The sequence below is a fragment of the Petaurus breviceps genome, unplaced genomic scaffold (genome assembly GCF_028583685.1).
Source record: "Petaurus breviceps papuanus isolate PSGF00001 unplaced genomic scaffold, PetGlider_PUasm1.0 140, whole genome shotgun sequence".
NCBI classification, from domain to species: Eukaryota; Metazoa; Chordata; class Mammalia; order Diprotodontia; family Petauridae; genus Petaurus; species Petaurus breviceps.
The window spans coordinates 38,526,051-38,548,355 of NW_027185698.1; the positions used below are offsets into that span (position 1 = coordinate 38,526,051).

At 37.6% G+C, this 22,305-nt stretch overlaps 1 protein-coding gene and 1 pseudogene across 15 annotated transcripts in view; both read right to left on the reverse strand.

Annotated features, from left to right (window-relative positions):
* The window catches only part of ABLIM2 (actin binding LIM protein family member 2), a 237,617-nt gene that overhangs the window by 97,951 nt on the left and 117,361 nt on the right, over positions 1-22,305 (reverse strand). For all 15 annotated transcript variants that reach the window (XM_069070562.1, XM_069070474.1, XM_069070492.1 and 12 more), the window contains exons 7-8: positions 16,346-16,433; positions 8,063-8,121 (exon numbers count right to left, since the gene is read on the reverse strand). In XM_069070562.1, coding sequence (XP_068926663.1) covers positions 8,063-8,121; positions 16,346-16,433 — 147 coding nt within the window. The remainder of the gene's footprint in view (positions 1-8,062; positions 8,122-16,345; positions 16,434-22,305) is intronic.
* Positions 7,082-7,920, reverse strand: LOC138147912 (large ribosomal subunit protein eL32 pseudogene; annotated as a pseudogene).

Below are 22,305 nucleotides of genomic sequence, written 5' to 3' on the forward strand. Positions count from 1 at the left end.
TGAGGATAGCTGAAGGGAGTATATATGTATGTATAGGAGGATTTATGTATATATAAATATATATGTGTGTATGGGCATTTGTATGTTCATATATACATAGACAGAGGACACAGAATGAGTTAAATTTGAAGGGATGATATCTAAAAAATAAAATTAAGAGGTGAGAGAGGAATTTATTGGGAGAAGAAGAAAGGGAGCAATAGATTAGGGTAAATTATCTCATATAAAAGAAGCAAGAGAACACTGTTACAATGGAGGTGAAGAGCAGGAAGGTGAAAGGGAAGGAGACAGCTTGATTCTCACTGAATTTGGCCTAAGGAGGGAATAACATACACACTCAATTGGGTATCTTACCCCACAGGAAAATAGGGGGGAAGGGGATAAGAAGGGGGAGGATAGAAGGGAGGGCAGATTGGGCGAGAGAGTAGTTAGAAGCAAACATTTTTGAAAATGGAGAGGGTCAAAGGAGAAAATAGAATAAGTGGGGCTGGGATAGGATGGAGGGAAATATAGTCAGTCTTTCACAATATAACTACTATGGAAATGATGTGGGTAACTACACATGTACAAGATATATTGAATCGCTTATGTTCCTAGTGGGGGTGGGTGAGGAGGGAGGAGGGGAAAAGAATCTGGAAATCAAAGTTTTAAAAACAAATGTTTAAAAATTTGTTTTTTACATGCAACTGGGAAATAAGATATACAGGTAGTAGGGTATAGAAACCCATCTTGCCCTACAAGAAAGTTAGGAGGGTGAAGGGGGAGAATATAAGAGAGAACAGATTAGGGGAGGGGTATTCAGTAGGCTTGCTATTCTGAGGTGGGGGGTAGGGGAAAGATGGGGAGAGAAATAATTGTAACTCAAAATCTTGTGGAAATGCATGTTAAAAACTAAAACTAAATAAATTAAAATAAAAAATTATAAAAATAAAAAAATAGTCAAATGAAAAATTGCTCCAAACCGCTACTGCTTAGTAAAGTGGAAATTGAAACAGCTCTGTGGCACCACACTCACCTATCACTTGGCTAATATGACAGAAAAAGAAAATGACAAATGCTGGAGGGAATGTGGGGAAATTGAGAAACTAATGTGTTGTTGGTGGAATTGTGAATTGATTCAACCATTCTGTAGAGCAATTGTGAATTATGTCCAAAGGGCTCTAAAATTGTGCATACCCTGCTGGGTCTATATTCCAAAGAAATTTAAAAAATGAAAAGGAAAGGGACCTATATGTACAAAAATATTTATAGCAGGGCCTTTAGTGGTAACAAAGACTTGGAAATTGAAGAGATACCCATTAATTGGGGAATGACTGACCAAGTTATGGTATATGATTGTGATGGAATACTATTGTGCTATTATGAGAAATGATGAGCAGGATGATCTCAGAAAATCCTAGAAAGACATGAACTAATGCAAAGTGGAATGAGCAGAAGCAGAACAGTGTATATAGTAACAGCAATATTATATGATGATCAGCTAGGAATGATTCAGCTATTCTCAGTAAGACAATGATCCAAGACAATAATGAAGGACTTATGATGAAAAATAATATTCTTCTCCACAGAAAGAACTGATGGAATCTGAATGCAGATTGAAGCATACTTTTTCAACTTTCTTTTTCTTGGGGTTTTATTTTTTGGTCTATGCTTTCTTTCACAAAATGACTAATACAGAAATATGTTTTACATGACTGCATAATGATTTCACAATATGATTAATATAGAAGTATGTTTTGCATGACTGCACATATACATTATGTAAATTGTTTGCTTTCTCAATGAAGGGGGAAGGAGAGAATTTTGAATTCAAAATTTTAAAAAAATTAATATTAAAATTATTTTGTATATAATTGGGGGAAAATAAAATATTAAATTACAAATAAATCACTAATAATTAGAGAAATGCAAATTAAAACAACTCAGATGCCATCTCACACCCTAGGCAAGTCACTTAAATCTCTCTTACCCTCAATTTTCTTATATGCAAAATGAGAGGTTTGAAATCAATAGTATTTAAGATTCCTTCTTGCCCTAAATCTATGATTGTGTGGTCCATTTGGCCTAACCATGTCTGAAAAAAGAATCCCCCTACAGAACTCTCAACAAGTAGTTATGAGCCTCAAAAGAGGGAATCCACCCTTTTTACTTCAAGGGGTTGTTCATAGCACTTTTGGGTAGCTCTGATATAACCCCAATGTTATACCTTACTGATTCAGCCACTCATTGAGAGCTCAGTCACAGTCAACCATGACATGAACAGCTCTAAAATAAAAAGCAACCAAGCTTTCAAGAAGCAGCTTGAATTTAGACAAAGGGTTAATTCTCTGATCTTTTATGTCTTAATCTTCACCTTATTTCCTAAGTTTGAATGGTATCTAAAAGACATTCATCTCAGCCTCTGTAATTACTCCTTTCAAAGACCTGGCCTGGACTTAGAATGATGTCTTTCTCTTCCAGTCATGAACCCTTGTCCTTCTACAGCCCCCAGAGGGGATTATCTTTCTCCCTCTCCTTTCCCCCTCACCTTACTGCCATTTACAGATTTCCTTAACTACTACTGTATTCTAATTTTGATTTGGAATGCACATGTCCCATTCTAGCACTAAATTATAGTATAACCTTTTCAATAACAGTAATGAACAAAGGAGTTGGTCAACATCAGCATCCTCATTGTCAAACGTGAAGAAGACTGTTATCTATAAACATATATGGATAAAGGAAATTCTTTAAGAATAATTCATGTGGAAAGGTCTGTCAGTTACAGACCTACATTTTCAACTGTGGTCAATGACCTCAGCTGAAAGGCAACATCAAGGTGACTGGACCTATCATTTATATGGGTCTTCCTAGATGACAAAACTCCTTCTACCGATGTATGTCGGGGCCTTCTCTACAACTTGTAGTCATAGAGAACTGCCTAGAGAAATGGGAGGTTAAGTAACTTGGCTAGCACCATACAGCCAGAGCATGACAGAGATGGGACATGAAATCAGCTGTTTCCTGGTGCTTGAAGGACAGCTTCCAATTCACTATGCCATGCTGAAACATCACAATTGTTGCACCAGTGTGGCAACGTCAGAGGCCTGAAAGGTCAGTGCTAGAAACAATCTTCAAGATCAACTTGTCTAAACTTTTCCTTTCATAGCAAAGAAAACCAAGACCCATAGATTTTAAGGGATTTGTCCAAGGTCAAACAGTGAGGAAGAGGCAGAGGCAGCCCACAAACCTAGGCCTTCTGATCAGGTTCCATTATAATTTTGTATCATTGATTTCCAGTTATTTTGTTATTCTTTCAACTTACATAGTTGTAATATGGATGTATATTGTTTTCCTGGATTTAATGTTGTTTTATTAACATGAATATGTATTGTTTCACAAAAATCTTTTGTATATCTAATGATATGTTTTTAAAGTTTTAAAAGAATCTTTTGTTATATTAAAAGGTTTTCTAACATTGCCTTGCATGACTGGTTTAAATTCGGCTTAGTTGTAATAGTTATTTTAAATGGATTGTTACACTGTTTAGTTAAAATTTTATTTAGTATTTTTTCATCTATATTCATTAGGAAAATTAATTTATGATTATCTTTTTGTTGTTGTATTTCTCAGCTTTTGTAATCTTGATTTATTTCTTCTGAGCTTGGTCTATTAGAATGATCAAGTTTCTGCTGTGTCTGTTTTAGTAATCCATATTTTTGCAAATAATCCTCCATTTCATTTTAGTTCTATAATTTGTCATCATATTTCTCTGTGTCAATATTCCCTTAGGATTCTTAATGGGGGGCCTTTGACTTTTAGTAGGATATGATTGTTGTATTCAGTTTGAGAAAATGAATTAATTCAGAGGGAAAAATTAATATTAGAGCTATCCAAAAGTTAAATTGGCTCTGAGGCTAAATAATGAATTCCCTCTAGCAAAACATGCATTAACAGACGCTAGAAGGTCACTAGTTGGAGATGGTGAACTGAAATATGGATTTCTGCTTCAAATATTAAAAAATCCCTTTGGATTTCTTTCAAACTCTGAGATTTCAGGATTCTAAGATTCTTGTCTCCTGGAATGGCCCCTGAGGAGGAGCCTCAATGGTGAGGAGATTGACAACCCTTCCACATAAGAATTGGTTGTAGGAACTAAGTATATTTTTCCTGGAGAAGAAAGGACATGGAATATAATCATTATCCAAACACATCAATAGTCTTTGTATGCAAGACCAAAGGCATCTTCAGCATGTCCCGGCACATACAATTGCCCCAGGGACACACTTCATCACTGTACATTTCTCTCAGACATGGTGAATGTGTTGGGTTGGTTTTGCTGAACTATTTCTTTTCTTTTTGTTCTTTGTTATGAGATACTTTACTAGGGAAAAGAGAGGGAAAAGATGTGTTTGAAATGAACATGTTTATCAAAACAATGAATAGTTTAAAAGTAAGATTAAAATCAAAATGGAAATAAAATAAGATCTCTCCTTTAAACACAGGAGTCAGCTCCTTCATAAGCCTTCCCTTAAATCCCTCCATCTAAAAACGTTCTTTCTTCCTTCAAATTTCTTATACTCTTTTGTCTATACTTCTCCTTGACATGTATTACATTTGGCCTTATACTGGAGTTTCATTCACACATGTTCTCTCCCATATTAGTTTGAAAGCTCTTGAAAGACAATGTCTTGGGGTGATTTTATTTTATTTTATTAATTTTTTTTTTGCTTTTTGGAGGACAATTGGGGTTAAGTGACTTGCCCAAGGTCACAGGACTAGTTTTTGTGTTGTGTCCGAGGCTGGATTTGAACTCAGGTCCTCCTGACTCCAGGGTCAGTGCTCTATTCACTGTGCCACCTAGCCACCTCTGGCTGATTTTATTTTTATATCAACAACACTAAGCAAAGTGCCTTGTACAAAGTAAGTGCTTAATAAATGCCTGTTAATAAATGCTAATGAGCTTAGCCTTGGTCTCATCCAGATTCTTTTTCTTTATTCTTTTCTAAACCAGATGTTGTTATGTTTGAACAAACGTGATTTAAATGTGTAGAAGATCAGAAACTGAGTAACAGGCAGCTGTGTTAGATAAGGCTTACTATAGTATTTGGCTTCCACAGCCAAGTTATTTAAGGAGTACAGATTTTTCAGAAAAATACCCCAAACTCCCCACAATGAATAAAATGCACAAGAGCTCATAATAGGGTATATATTAGCTACTAGTTCTGCTTACTAAATGCATTATTACCATAAATTCCTGGATAAAACATGCTTCAAGAGCAAGTATATTCTATGCCAAAATATCACAATTGTCTATAATTAGGATTTCCACAATGGAATATCTTAGTATAAAATATTTAACAGGCCTTCATTTCTATATCTAAAGTCCTCTGTCTGGCCTTCAAGGCTTTTACTAAGATGGTCTTACTCTATTCACAGTCTGGACCAGTCTACTTTCTTATCACTACCATACACACACACACACACACACATACTTACACATGTGTATACACACCTATACATATATATGAAAATTGCAGATATACATATATATGGAAATAATACACATAGTTTCCTCATAGTTAGAAATTATCTCACTTTCTGCCACCTTCGCTTTGAATATGGTCTATTCTGCCCAACTTTTTTTTCTGGATGAGTATGGTCTACTCTGCATTATAGTTAATTCATTTTTATTGTACGGTATTGCTTTCTTCTGCATGGGTTGACCCTTGTGCTCCAAGAGCACCATTAGAGAACATGTCATTCCCAATGACATGGATTTGAATCCTGGCTCTGTCACCTGGGTGACCTTAACCAAATCACTCTGGGTCTCAGTTTACTCATTTGTAAAGGAAGAAAATATGCTAGTTAAACTCTAAGGTCTCTTAGATCTTTCAATCTAAATCTTTGGGTCTAATAATTAATCTATATATCCCCAATTCCAAGCACACATTACAAATAGATATTTAATTCGTGGTTCTTGAATGAATGAATGACCCTCACTATCCCATAAAACTTTGTTACTCACTATGAACTCCTTATCTTTGCCAAAGTAAATATTCCCTGACCTGAATTCATGACTTGTTTTACTAAAACAAAACAACAACAAAAAAAAAACATTTAATTTTTCTTCCTTACTTTTACCCTTAACTCCACAATTGAAAATTTTTTTTACAAATGTATACCGCACACACACACACACACACAATTCCTCTATTGCCCAAGTACAAAAATGTACATTTAATTATCTATCTTGAATTTGTCAATTATCTGTGAGGGGTAGATAGAATGTTTCATCATCAGTTGTCTAGGATTAGTCCTAGGACCGGTCACTGCATTGACAAGAGTTCTTAAGTCTTTCACAGTTGTTTATCTTTTCAAAGTTATTTGGCCTTACAAGTTGTTATTATGTAAATTGCTGTCCTGGTTCTACTCACTTTGCTCTGCCTAAGATCATACAACTTTCCCTGGGTTTTTCTGAAATTGAGTCGTCATTTCTTAAAGCACGATAATATATTGTGACATGTGCCCAAATTTTTCTAGTCATTCACCAATTGAAGGGCACCCCACCCTTGATTTCTAATTCTTTTATATTACAAAAAGATCTGATAGAAATATTTTTGTGTATATATAGGTCGTCCCTTTTTTTCTTTTCCTGGGCTCTATGAGGTATGGGCCTAGCAGTGGTATATCTAGATAAAAGGGTATGTACGGTCTAGTGGCTTTTGGGGCAGAGTTCCAAAATGCATTCCAGAATGCCCGAGCTGATTGACAACCCTGTAACAGTGTGCTAATGGGCCTGTTTTCCCTCAGTTCTTCCAACATTATTCATTTTCCTTTTTTGTGTTCTTTGCCAGTCTTATGGGTAAGCAACTTTGGAGCTGCTTTAATTTGCATTTCCCTAATGATTAGTGATTTACATGAAACCACAGTTTATCAAAGATGACTACCAGAGGCTCAAAAGTTCCATCTGCTAGGCCTTACAGTGCTTTGTGATAGAGTTTACCCGTTTGGTGACTTAAACTCACTGAAGATCACCAAGTACTTTTTACTGTCTTCATCCTTTATCATAAGCCTAAAGTTGAAGCAATTTCTGATGCTATTTTTTTTGTAATTTATGAGTTTATTTAACACAAATAAAAATGTGCAAAGCTTTTTACTCATTTTCTTCACTCCTCAGTCTAGCGTTTGGATTGGTGATCTTTATGGCCAGATGAGCTGCTCTCTCAACAATAACTTTCCGATTCTTAGAGGAAACGTTGTGAGCAATCTCAGCACAATAAGATTTGTTGCACATCAGAAGGACTTCTAGCTCTTTAACATTGTGCACCAAAAACTTCCTGAATCCACTTGGCAGCATGTGTTTTGTCTTCTTATTGCTTCCATAACCAATATTGGGCATCAAGATCTGGCCCTTGAATCGCCTTCGCACCCTGTTGTCAATGCCTCTTGGTTTACGCCAGTTTCTCTTGATCTTGACATATCTGTCGGACTGGTGCCGGATGAACTTCTTGGTCCTCTTCTTGATGATTTTAGGCTTCACGAGGGGTCTGAGGGCGGGCATGGCGCCGGCGAAGAGACAGCAGCCCTTCCACTGGAAGTGCCTACCTTCTGATGCTATTTTAAATTTATCATTCTATCTTCAGTTCCTTGCAAACACATTTGAATTGTCTACCTAGTTCCTTGTACACCTATATTGATCTTTTTGGATACCTCCCCTCTTCGCCTCTTCAAAACCTGCTCCTTTCTGAAAAGTTCAGCTCATATTTCATATGATGCCTAACAAGACAACAATCTTCTAGCTTAATGTATGAGGCAAGCAATTGGGTGCTTTGTCATATGTCTGCATGGCCTTAGCTCACTGCCGGACAGCTTCTTGGACATTTCTCCTACTTGGAAGTTGGGGAGCACACTTTCTATATCTTCGCATCCCCTACACATGAGGCACATAGTATGGGGACTCAATAAATATATCAAGAATGGATGATAAACATCTTGGAATATGGAGAGGGCAGTGCAAAAGCAGTAATTAAGATAATCATTAGGAGGAAATAAATTGGGATGAAATTAAGACTCCCATTACCTTGTTTTTTTCTTCAGTTTTGGCTGCTTGTCTACAGGCTGGATGCCAGATGGATGTACCTGAAAATAAATTACATAGAGTTAATCTTTTTATTTTCAAAAATATATATTTATTTTCCAGGCCACAAGACCCAGGGCAGCTCCATGTTGCAATGGATAGAGTTCTGGTCTGGGCGTCAGGAAGACCTGAATTCAAATTTGGCCTCAAGCACTTTATAGTTGCATGACCTTGGGCAGGTCAATTAACTCTATTTGCCTCATTTGTAAAATGAATTGGGGAAGGAAATGGCAAAACACTCCAGTATCTTTGCCAAGAAAACCTTAAATGAGCTCACGAAGAGTTGCATACAACTGAAATAACTAAACAACATGAGACCTGGGTTCAATCCCAACTCTGACAATTGTTAGCTGTGTGATCAAGTATATGGTGCAGAAGAAAAAGTTTGAAGCAGGAATTTGGAATTCTGGATTCTAATCCTTGCTCTGTCACAAAGACGGTTTAGATTTCAGCAAAGAACTACCCCATCTACAATCCTCAGTTTCTCCATATGTAATTTTTTTTAATGGGAAAGTTCATTTGGATGATCTCTTCCAGCTTGAAATTCTATGACTATCTTATTAAAGAACTGGGGGTTCACAAGAGCATTGTAGGATCTGTGAAGGTCAAGGAGAAACTCAGGCAGGTAAATCTGAACGTCTTTCTTACTTTAAAATATTTAAGCCACAAGTGCCAATGTGTATTTCTCTAAAGTCAGGTTGCAAGATTGTCAACTCTCTGGGTAGCTCTGCAAGGCATTAAGCTTCTCTGTTTTTTAATGAGATTTTCAGGTTGATGGATTAAGACCATAAAAAAGAGACTGGGTGTGACACTTTTTTTCCTTAAATAATTTATTGGCAAAATTAAGCCTTTGCTTCTTCCTACCCCAATTATATGCTAATTTGTAAAGTTAACAGGTTCTCAGCTTGAATCTCCTCACTGCCATGAACCACAGTTAAAAACTGTTGGAACCCAAACAACGAAAGCTTACATAATAATCAAAGGTCACATTTATAGATTGCTCTCCAGCTGCAAAATGGTTTATATACTTTATCTCAATTGATCATAAGCTCATAGATTTAGATCTGGAAGGACCCTAGAGACCATATAGTAATTTCTTCATTTTTATAAGGTCATATGGTAATTTCTTCATTTTATAAATGAGAAAACTGAGTCCCCAGAGAAGAGGAGTGATTTGTTCAAAATCACATAGGCAGTAAGTATCAGATGGTGGACTGGAATCCAGGTCCTGTAACTGTAAATTTAGTGGTACCATCTAGCCTCTCAAAAGCTTTTCAAAGTACACAGAACAGGTACTGTGTTGAATACAGTTCACAGACTATTTGAAGGAACCTTAGAACATAGATTGTTCTGATTTAGAAGAATTTTTGGAATATAAAGACCATGGGATATTAAAATTTGTAAAAACAAACCCTAGAATACAGAATCTTAGGAACTGAAAATATCTTAGAACATTGTGTAAATCAGAAAACTCAACTCTAAGAGGGGAAGTAACATGCTGAAGGATATACCCCTTCAGTTACAAGAATATTCTAGCTATCTTGGCTTCTACTCCTAAGATGTGTGTTTTTTACCCCCTGTGAAACTACTAGCTGGGCGGCTAAGTGGCACAGTGAATAGAGCACCAGCCCTGGAGTCAGGAGAACCTGACTTCAAATCCAGCCTCAGACACTTAACACAAAAACTAGCCATGTGACCTTGGGCAAGTCATTTAACCCCAATAGCCCTCCAAAAAGCAAAAAAGAAAAGAAAAGAAACTACTAGCAAAAGCTCCGGAGGATATTCAGGATGATAATCAATGCATTTGTCAATAGAATGTGTTTTTCACAATAGGCCAAGAAGGGTCAATTATCAGTTGTCCCCAAGATGCAAGATGTTTATCCTGAGTGCAAAGTAAGCCAGCCTATTTTTTAGTGGCCTAGAAAGGTTTATGAATTTCTAGTAAATAATACAACCAACATATGCCGCAGAAGAAATGGGAAAAATACTCCCTGGTATGAAATCTCATTCTTTATTTTTGCCTTATTTATTAGTGAACTGATAAATGCTATTGTTCTACCCCACAGCAAAAATAAAAGAAAGTGTAGAAGCATTGCGGCTGTCTTCTGAGAAGGCCAGGTGCATTATTCAGTAACCAAGTGGAGCCATCTCCAGCTGTCCTAATCTATGTCCTGCCACTGGACCCAGATGGCTCTGGAGGAAAAAATGAGGCTGGTGACTTTGCACAGCCCTCCCTCACTTAAATCCAATTCACTTGTAAGTCACGGCATCATCTTCCTAATGTCATGGTCCTCTTTGAGAAGGAAGGACAAACAACAACAGTAACTAAGAAACCTTGCCACTGCAACTTTCCAAGTCTTTACTCAGTCTTGAGCCAATGGAACTCCCCCCCCCCCCCCCCACCCAATCCCTTCGATACACCAACAAAATCACAAATCCTCCAAGAAAAAGCCCTTATAGGTATAGGTTCATTATGGAACCTTCTATCTTGGTCTGATCCATGAAAATGATGCTAGATTAAGACGTATTATTTGTAAAGAATTCTATCTATTTCTAACTTTTACCTGTGCTCTCTTATTAGATCCACACAACAATCCTAGAAGGGAGGTCATGGGCTATTATACTGATTGTGAGGATGAAGACATTGAAATTCAGAAAAATGAAGCAATATGCCCAGAATCACGTCACTAATAATAGTCAGAGACAGATCTAGTCACCCAGTCCAGTGTTCTCTGCACTACATGATAATGCACAATGATATAGACATTGATGATTGCCGTAACATTTACTTTTTTTTTTTAAAAGCAATTGGGGTTAAGTAATTTGCTCAAGGTTACACTGCCAGTTATTTTGTGTGGGTGCCAAGTTTCTGAGGCCAGAACCGATCCCGGGTCTCCCGGGGCCGGCACTCTTACTCACGGTGCCATCTGGCAGCCCCTACTTTTTTTTTTTAATTAAAAGGCAGGTAGGTGGCGCTACGGATAGAACACTGGACCTGGATTCAGCAAGACCCAAGACCTGTCTACAGGCCTGACTATATGACCCTGGGCAAGTCAATCAACTTCTCTCTGACTCAGTTTCCTCAACTGTAAAATGGGGAAAATAATAGCAACCATCTTTCTCAGTGATTGAAAGTATTGAATGATGTAATATTTGTAATAGTGCCCGGTACATAGTAGGTATTTAATAAATGCTTTTTTTCCCTTCCTTTTTTGAAGTACTATCATACAGACTTTTAATCTTATACTGAATATAACTGTGTTGCAGTAATAAATATATATTGTGATGGATTTGTTATTACTATCTCTCGACGTGCTGCTCTCAAAAGTTATATAATCCTACAAATTCATCCTTTTGCTAGTATATGGGCCTAATAGCCTCATATAGTCTCCTTTCATAGTATCATGCTTCCCTTAATAAGACCCTCTAGAAGCAAAATGCTTTTATTCTAATGCTGGGAGTTTTAGTCACTGTCTATATAATGTAGTAATTATACACTACATTAAAGTTTGTGAAGAATTTTACAAATATTACCTCATGGGATCCTCACAACAACCCTGGGAGCTAAGTGTTATTATTATCTCCATTTCATAGATGAGGAAGTTGAGATTGACAGAGGTTAAATGACTTCCCCAGGGTCACACAACTAGTATGTATGTGAGGCTAGATTTGAACTCAGGTCTTCTTGATTCCAGGTCCAGAGCTCCATCTACTATATTATTTAGCTGCCTCTATGGCAGGCTATTTGATTGAAAGGCACTAAGAATATAAGATCCCTTAATGAGTGTCTTTTTTTTAACAATAAAAAAGCATTTGATTCAGTAGAGCAAAGTGGTATCTCAAGGGCTCTCCATCAGCAAGGCATCTTCCATGCAAGAAAATAGATAACTTTGCTCAATGATCTGATTATTTATCTGAAGTGAGGCACTGAACAGAGACAGATATGCTTGTCAAAAGTGTTCGCTAGTGTCAATGAATGAAACAACGAAGGTACCTAATACTCAGTCTACATGGAAGAGAGATTTCCTAAAGATGGTGCAATCCTCTAGACTGACAATTCTTGAACTTTTTGTCTCCAGATCCCTCTAGGGATCTTGAATGTTATTTAGAAGCTCCCTAAGAGCTTTCTTATGTGGGTTATATGCATTAATATCTACCATATCTGAAATGAAAATATTTTGGTATTCTATGAAAATGGTTTTGACCTCACAGACTCCCTGAAAGAGTCTGAGGACCCTCAGGGGTTCCCAGACAATCCTTTGAGAGCTTCTGCTTTAGATGCACCAAGACCCCAGACACTGCAGAGCCTCCTAAATGAAACAAATAATTATTCAAAAGAGTTGAACCTAATTATCCACAGGGGAAATAAAAGCCAGGAGGAAGAAGAATACATATTGTCCAGAGTCTTTTGTACTCGGACACACAAGTCATAGAGTTATCCCAGCAGTACATAACGGGACAACAAACCATGGAACCAAGAAGCAAACTGTAGGTCCTATTTTTATGTAGTCAGTCTAAGCTTCTCCTTGAAATAAAGGGCTATATTCTTCACAACAGAAGTTCTTCCAGTAGACATCTGCAAATCATGGAATATCACGGTCTCCAAAGAATTTAAGTTGTAGATCACCCAAAGGGCAACAGAGACAAAAATGCATGGTGGGTTCGAACAAGCTGTGGCATATTGCCCAAGAAAAACTATTCCAGAGACAATGGGAAAGATGTAAAATATTTGTACAACCAAAAAAAGAATGTTGGTTAGTTTTGGAAAACAAAGCAAAGGATAAGAGACAGATATCCTATGTGCTGGAGAGTTTTCATGTAAGGTCGAGAAAACTATACAATGTTCTCCAGCACTTTGGGGAGAATTTCTGGGGGGAGTATTCACAGGAGGATGTAGATGACACTGTCACAGGATGGGAAGGTATGCATGGGTTCTGACATTGCAACCACGTAGAAAAGGTCCCAGATCCTTCAAAGTCTCAAACCAATGAGGGAGATATTTATGGGTAAGGGCCATCAGTGGCAATGACATTACAATTGCTACACTGTAGCCTGGATGTAGAGGGTCTGTCCTAATAGACAAACCTTAGAAGCAAAGAATGTTAGGGCTAGAAGGGATGACAGAATATTACTACGTAAGACACGTTAGACCAGGAAGTAAGCAAAGAACATAGACTATTAGAGCTGGCTCGAGAATGCCTAGTCCAATCTTCTCTTTTTAAAAATCAAGGGAAAATGAGGTCAGAGATAGTAAAGTGACTTATCCAAAGTTACACAATGGTGACCGGGCTGGGATTAGAAGCCAGTTCTCTTGACTCACAGCTCTGTCATCTATATCATGTTAAATGTTTTTGCCCCTTTTGACCTAGCTCTGCTCATGTGCAATATTATAGCAGCCTTGATTCATTCAGTTAAATAGCTTGTATCTTAGAATTCCCATCCTGTAGGCTATTGTTTCCTATGAGTAAGTCACTGTTTTTAAAAGAGCACTGGAAAGAGTCAAGAATGAGTGTTGATCAGAAGTTGGGGGTGGGGGGGAACAAGGAGGGTGGCTGGGAGAGATGGAAGGGATCTGGACTATCTGGACAATTTCATGCCCTTAGGAAAAGGGCCCTGTTTTAGGGGATCAGTGAGATCAGTCAAAATGGTTCCTTTCACAAAGTATTTATAACAATGAACATGAGCCTGGTTTCTGTCTGACAAAAGGAGCAATGGAAAATATTTGAGACAGTTTAGATTGCTAATCTATATTTGACTGTAACTGGTACCAGAAAAATAGGGCTGTGCTTAAAAAAAAAGACAACTGAGATCATAAATCAGTTATATTTTATGTCCAATCAGAGACTTCAAAGGGAAAATATAAAACATGAGGGCCTGTAGTTTGATTAATACCTTTGGAGGTACTATTTGAAACTGGATTTGATTTCTTCTCCTTCCAACTGGTCCTAACTAATTGACTTGGAATCACCTTAACAAAAGCAAAAGCTCCAAAGCCATCTGTTTGACCAAAGTTTTAAGTAAATAAAGATAACAGTCAATCATAGAATGTTTGAGGTAGAAAAGACCTTAAAATATAGAAAGGAAAACACTTTAAAAATATAGAAAGGAAATACTTTAGAAATCTTCTAGTTCAATGTCTTTAATTTTCCAGTTGAGAAAAAAGGCCCCAAAATGTGGCATCACCCAAGGTCACATGGTAAGTCAGTGATAGAATGAAACTAGAACCAAGACCTACTGACTCCTCACCTGGTACTCTTTTGACTAAACTGTGAAAAGATGAAAAGTGGAAGAAAATAGGACAAACTCAGCAAAGATCGGTCAAGCGTATAGAAATAGAGGCCATTTTAGACATTTAGAGCAAAACATGATATATGAGCCTTGGCAGAATGGCCCAAATGAATATTAATTTAGTAGTTATCAAGTGAGCATATTATAAAAAAAAATCTAGAAACAGTTGAAACACAAGGATTAGAGAGATGAATAGCTTTGTATTTAATGAGCCTTGCTTTCCCCCAGAATCTCCTGTGTTATAATCTATATATTCAACAAGGACAAGTGTTAGAGATTCCCATCAATAAAGAAACCTTGGTTTCTAACTCAGAATGCTTCAGACAAATGACCACTTTATTAAAGTAATGATGGAATTGGGGTATTGAAAACATAGGTTTAAATTCTGGTTTTAAAATGTATTAGCTGTGGGACCATGGACAGGTCAGTTCACCTTTAAGAAGCTCAGCTTCTTCATTTCTAAAATGAGGGCAAAGATACTTAGATACTTGAAATAACTTTCTCAGTGGAGGTGTTGGGAGGAAAGTTCCTTGTAAACCTTAAAAAGCTAAAGAAAAAGGAGCTATTAATATTAATTCCTGAGGCTCTAGATGGTGTTTTGATGTTTCTGCATTCATCATTAACATCTTTTTCTTTCATTTTCAACAAAGGTGTGCCCCAGGTTTAGGGAAGCAGGCAAGAGTCATTATTTGTAAATACAAATCCTCAGTCCCCAAATCAGAAGATACCTTGTCTAAGACTCTTCTATAAAACTGATGTAACAGCAAGAAACGGATTGATTTTGTTGTGAATTTTGCAATCTATAACTAATATGAGGTACATAGAGCAGAGAATTAGAAATGATAAATAGAAAGTACAAGGGGAAGAAGTCCCTAATAATTAGATCTGACTAGCAATGATATGGGCTATCTTGGGGAGCAATGAGTTTCCTATTACTAAAAGTATCCTAGAAGCAGCTGGATGACCATTTATTGAAGTGTTTTCTATCTGAGAGTTCACCTATCAGTCAGGGATTTGGAAAAGAGAGCTCTTTGTATCCCTTTGAAAAACCCAGTGATTCTATTCCTTATTTTGGATATGTTATCACCTAAAACTTTAATCTGTTTCTTTTTTTCATTAACATTGTACTCCTTGGCACAGGGCATAGAAGCACATTAGGTTTGACCTCAAAGGGTATAGGTTAAAATCATGTCTATGTTATTTACTACCTATAGGACTCAGGCAAGTCATTTTCTCTGTCTGAGCCTCAGTTCTTCATGTAGCATCATTCTGCCATGCTTCCTGATGCTGCTGTTGCTGTACTGTCCCCAACTGGACCTCTGGAAACTCCTGTGCTGACTGGTGAGAGATACCTTCATCTAACTGGCCCTAACTACCTAATTGTATCATCATCTTAACACATCTCTAGATGTATTAGCATAGTTCCATCACCCAGTTTACCTCTTACTTTGGGAACTTTTATCAACTTTTACCAGTAATCAAATCAAGACTACTCTTCTTCCTGTAAAGGGCATATGAATGTATTGCCCTATGACTCCACTCACCAGCCAATCGATTTCAGCCTTCCCTGACCACTAGACTACCATACATGTTATCCCCTCTAATTGGAATGCAAGTTCCTTGAGGGCAAGGCCTTTTTCACTTTTGTATCTGTATCCTCAGAACTTGACAGTGCCTAGAATAGAATAAGTGCTTAATAAGGCTTTTTTATTCATTTGTTCATTCACTCATTCATTTATTCATCCATATAAAATTAAGTAGACTGAATGATCTCTAGAACCACTTATCACCCCAAATCCTATGATTCTATGACATAGATTAATTAACCAGATCTTTATATTGAAACATAAGTTTAAAATTTTGTATTTTCCCATCTTGTGGAATGGGAATTCTAGATACCCTATGACTCCTGTGTCTCGCAAATCTTTTTTTTTTTACCTTGAAGATACATTTCCTCGCCTTCTGCAAACATCTGGCTGCATCTGACACATAATGCACAAGAAGGATGATAGTGTTTTTCTCCTGCCTGTTAAAAAGAAAAAGAAAGAAAGAAATTATAGGTTTTCTACTCAAGTTAAAATAGGCATATCATTAGAAACATTATGCATGTGGCAATAGCATGCTTCTGGCAAGGAATCAAGAGAAATTGCTTGTGGGCACTTAGGTATACCTGTCCCTATCCTTGGTATGTGGCTCTGTTCACATTTGAGTGGTACAGAGGGTAGGTCCAGATGCAGCATGGTGTCATGGAGAGACTGTTTACTGGAAGTCACAGGACCTCTGCCTCTACCCCAGCTCTATTATTTACTATCTCTGGGACCTTGGGAAAATCACTGAGCAATTCTGGGCCTCAGTTTCTTCATCGTAAAATTGGTCTAGTTGATTCCCAATGTCCCTTTCTAACAATCATGTTAGAAAAAATATGGTGGCATTTCATGTCAGGAGATCTAGGATCCAGTGCTATTGACTGGATACATATATGGCCTTGAAAAATTAAATCACAACCCTTCTGTGGACCTCAATTTCCTTATCTATAAAATCAAAATATTGGAGTAACTGGTCTCTAAGGAACCCCTGGGCTCTAGTAGCTATGAGTCTGGTCTCTCTGGGCCTTAATATGCTTCTCTGCAAAAATGAGATGTATTCTCAAAGTTGTCTTCTAGATATAAAAGGAAAAAAAGGTTGGGGGAGGAATGGGGGAGTATATGTGAAAATCACATTGAAAGATTCACATGTGTTCTTTTTTTTATAGTGGAAACAACACAAAATTTGCATTCAGAGATTCTGGGTTAAAATCTTTGCCCTGCTATTTGTGATATTAAAAAAAGTTGCTTGACCTCCATTTTATCATTTGTAAAAGGCAGATAATATTCTCACTATTTCACACTTCTGCTGTGAAAATGAAATGAGATCATTTACTTTAAAGTGCTTTGTAACCATAAACTTGTTCTTCCTTTTAAAAATGGCCTCACTGAAATTATGGAACACTTGTGTGCTCAATCACAAATTGCCAAGTGAGTATGCCTGCTACAAGAGTGTTTTAATTTCACACAGCTTTTGGAAATGATCATACAGTCATTCACTCCCCATTCCCTTTTTGATGTGGAAAATGTCTCAGTCAGACCACATGGTTATACAGATGGAGTCTACAGAAGGAGAAGGGTGACCAATCCCACTGTTCTCAGTCCTACTCAGAACAGATGTATACTACTGTAGAGGGTGCTTTATCAGCTTTATAACCTTAAAACTACACCAAGTCTTTTGGGACGCCCTGTCTGTATTCACTTATGAGTCCTTATTCCATTTTAGTAGGAGCATTGATAAGCTGGAATGAATCCAGAGGAGGGGGATAGGGTGGGGAGTGGTCTGAAGAACATGTCACATATTAACTAGGTAAAAGCATGGGGAAGCCTAGCCTGAAGAAGAGAAGATTAGCAGAGCATGAAGGGAATGATGACAATCCTTTGAATACTGAAAAACTGCTTTCTACTTGTCTTGAAAGTGCAGGAAGCTGCAGAGGGACAATTTTGGATCAAGATGAGGAAAAAGTTTTTAATATTTAGAGTCACCTCAAAGTGCAAAGAGATGCCTCAGGAGTTAGTGAGTTTCCAGTCACTGGAGATCTTCAAATGAAAGTTGGATGACTATTTGGTGAAAATGTCACCAAGGGGATTCTCAGTCAGGTACAGGTTGGCATATAAATGTGGTACAGCGGAAAGAATACTCAATTTGGAACTAGAGGACCTGGGTTCACTTCTTGACTCTGCCATTTACTACACATATCACCTAGGGGAAATCACTTAAATTCTTTGTTCGTTAGCATTCTTGTCTGAAAAGAAGGTCTTGTAACCTTGGTGCCATTTGGACTCTTCATTCTTCCCCACTCATTTTTTTTGGCCTTTTTTTTTGGAGGGCAATTGGGATTAAGTAACTTGCCCAAGGTCACATGGCTAGTATTTTTGTGTGGGTGTTAAGTATCTGAGACGGGAACTGAACTCGGGTCCTCCTGACTCCAGGCCGGTGCTTTACTCACTGTGCCACCTAGCCGCCCCTATTCTTCCCCACTCTTACACTACAATCCAATCAGTTGTTAAGTTTTATAATTTCTACCTCCACAACATCTCTTGTATTTATCTCTTCTCTACTCATAGGACCAACCCTAGTCTAGGGCCTTATTCCACTCAGACACTGCAATAGCCTCATAATTGTTCTTTTTGACTCAATTATCTCATCTCTCCAATCCATCATCCAAAAGCATAGCTCTGACCATGTCACTTGGTCAAAAAATTCCAAGGGCTCCCTATTATATCCAGGATCAAAAATAAGTCCTTCTGTTTGGTATTTAAATTTTTTTTACAACATAATCCCAGTATAGGTGTCTCAAAAGTATTAGTGCAGCTTTAAGCTGTTAAAGATTCTGTAGGTCTTTTAGAAATTACTCCCCTCCATGTACTCTACAGTCTATAAAAACTAGTCTTACTCTTCCTCATACATGATACTCTATCTCCTGTCTCTCTGCCGTTGCATGGCTGTTCCTCCCATGTTTAGAATGTAGTTTGATAGCTATATAGAGGACAGAAGGGAGTAGGGAGTGATTTGAAGTAGTGAAATAAAATAGAAGGCTATTGCCATGGTCTAGACAAGAAGAGATAAGGACCTGAACTGGGTGCTGGCTGTGTGAGCAGAGAGGAAAGGATATATGTAAGAGATATTACAAGGACATAAATGATAAGATATGACAATTGATTTGCTATTTGGGGTGAGGCAGAGTGAAAGGTAAAGGAAGAAACTTAGGTTGTAAATTTGGTTAACTGGAAGGATAACAGTGCCCTGGATAGTAATTGAGATATTTTAGAAGAGGGGTGGGTTTTCTGGGGAAAAGTAATGATTTATGCTTTGGACACGTTGTGAGATATAACACATTCAAGAGACCTTGTTTCTGGGTAGTTAACACTCATTTATTCATTATGGCTAGCGAATAATTAGTAAAAGGGTTATTTGGCTGTCTCTCCTAAACCAAAGATCCTTCATGGAACCCATTCAATGCTTATATGCCCTTGCAAGGCTGGATGTTCCTAGGGATGGAAATAAGTTCTGACTGGTTAACAAGTAATGAAAGCATAACTATTATAATAAGAGGTTGACTTATTCTTTTTTGCCTTTTGGAGGGCAATTTTGGGGTTAAGTAACTTGCCCAAGGTTACACGGCTAGTATTTTTGTGTGGGTGTTAAGTGTCTCAGGCTGGAACCGAACTCGGGTCCTCCCGACTCCAGGGCCAGTGCTTTACCCACTGCGCCACCTAGCCGCCCCGAGGTTGGCTTATTCTAATGAGGGTCTGCATGCCATGACTCTGATCACTCAGTCTTGGACAAAGAGACTTATGTTTGTCCAGACCACTCCCATTTAGGGCAGACAAGACAAAAAGGTGACTCTACTTCCCCTCAGACTTGTCTGACTAAAACACAATGGGCTGGAATTCACCAGTTCACCTTGACTAGAATTTCTTTACCTTTTGATTAGATCTGAGTTTTCCCAGTTGGGTGCATCTTGCCCAATATTACATCTTATCATCAGCCCTGCCTTTCAAAGGCTGACTAGATAATCTACAGAGGCTGATTTCTGAATGAGGAAATAGGAAGGGGGAAATCCTTAGTCCTAATTCAATAATTGGTTATTAACACAAGAGAGAAATAACCATTTTCCCCTATGTTTGGCTGAGCACAGAGGCCAGCACAAAGTAAGTGATTGTTACTTGCCTATTGATTGCTTGATTGAAGGGATTGGACTAATCCTATTCAGATCCTAACCTATGATCCTATGACTCTGTCTGTTGAATTATCATGATTCTGTAAAATGAAGAAATTCTCTGAAGGTGAGGGTAAAACTGCATACGGGGATCTAATTTGATTGAATATATTGAATATCACAGAATAGGGGAGTTGGAAGGGACTGTCAGTTATTCAGAATCAGAATCTTGCCTCTTGCATGAACTTGAAGTATGATGGGGGAACTTACAGACTCTCAGAACCTCCATTTTCTTGTCCATAAAATAATGAACTCACCCAAGATGGTCTCTGAGGTTTTTTCCTAGCTCAAGACACTGCCTAAATTCTAAGTTACTTTCCAGCTCTGAAGTTCCATAATGCTAAATTATGTTTCAAAAACACTCTTAGGATGCAAAACAGAGCGTAATTTACAACTAAGACAGCCCAGCTTCATTCAATTCAATTTAATAACTATTAAGTTGCCAAGTCTTGCTGTTTTTCCCTTCACGATATCTTTGGCATCCTATTCCTTCTTTCCGTTTACAAAGATACCACACCTTAGCAGAGACTGTCATTATCTCTCACCTAAATGATTGTTCTCTGCCTCACTACTCCATTCTATTCTCTATATTCTGCTGTCAAAGTAATTTTCCTTAAACACAGATCTGAACACATGCCTCCCCTACTCAATCACCTCCAGTGGCTTTCTGTTGTTCTAAAATAAATAAATATGAACTCTTCTATTTAACTTAAAAAAAAAAAAAACGCCAGCACAACATGGTCTCAAGTCATCTTTCCAGTTTCCTTAAACATTACTGCCTCTCCCACATTCTGTTATACAACAAAACTGGCTTTCTCTATGCTCCTCATGTCATGATAAATCTGTTTTTAAGGGAAACAGAGGCACAAAAGTCCTAGCATAATCTGTTTATTGGTGAGACTAGCAATTGCCAACAATAGAGGTCAATGGTTCCCACAGTGATCAGAGACCCACTCATTCAATCAGAGCATCCTTTCATACAGTCTGGTTATATAAATTCATTATGTAATATTAACTGGTGCCAACTAAACTAAGATTGTGATTGTCCCAAAATTAGACTGACTTGCAAAAGGGGTCTTCCAAATCCCATGGTGACAGGGACATAGAGTTAGTCAACATTCTTTGAAAGTCCCCAAACCCAACTCCCCTGTACTACAGAAACCCAGTGCAAGGAAAAACATCCCATAACAGGCTGAATCACCCTGCATTTATCTTCTTTATCTCCTTCAAGTGGCAGGTTCACTCAAAACTACTTGCACGGTCTCCTAGCAAGTATTATACTGCTTAAAATTACATATATAGTCTCATACTACCAATGTCTATACAAAATAGTTCTAAATCTGTCTATAGAAATTAGTCACAATAATCATTGCCATGATTAATAAATTAACTACTTTGGGGCAGCTAGGTGGCACAGTGAATAGAGCCCCAGCCCTGGAGTTATGAGGACCTGAGTTCAAATCTGAACTCAGTGTGTCTACTCGACACATTTACTAGTTGTGTGACCTTGGGCAACTCACTTAACCTCACTTGCCTTGCCTTACTCCCTTGAAAAGATAAACTACTAATAAGTTACTAATCAATCAATAATCAGTTTCAGACTCATATATAACATTTTATCTCCTGTTTCCATGTCTTTATATTGGTCCCACATGCCTAGGTGCTTTCCTTCCTTCTGAAAGAAAGAGAGCCTCTCTTCCTCAATGAAATGGTTCAGACATCATCTTAATGTGTAAAGCTTTCTGTGATCTCCTTAATTACCAGGTATTTAATGAATTTGTCTAGATTTATATTTATTAAGTATATATTTAAACTGCATATTTAAACTTATACTTTACTTTTATTTTCTCTCCGTTTAGGATGTAAGGTCGTTATGAGTAGGTATTTTCTCATTCTCTGTACTTGTATCCCCAGGAATAGCATGGTATCTGGCACATAGTAGACATTTAATAAATACTTATTGAGGAGCTGAATGAGTATCTGGTAAATACAGAACCCTATTCTAAGTGTAAGGGCAGATAGAGATGTTGAAAAACAGAATCAACACAGTCCCTTGCTCTGCCTTAAAGGAGCTTAAGTTTTAGTATGGTAG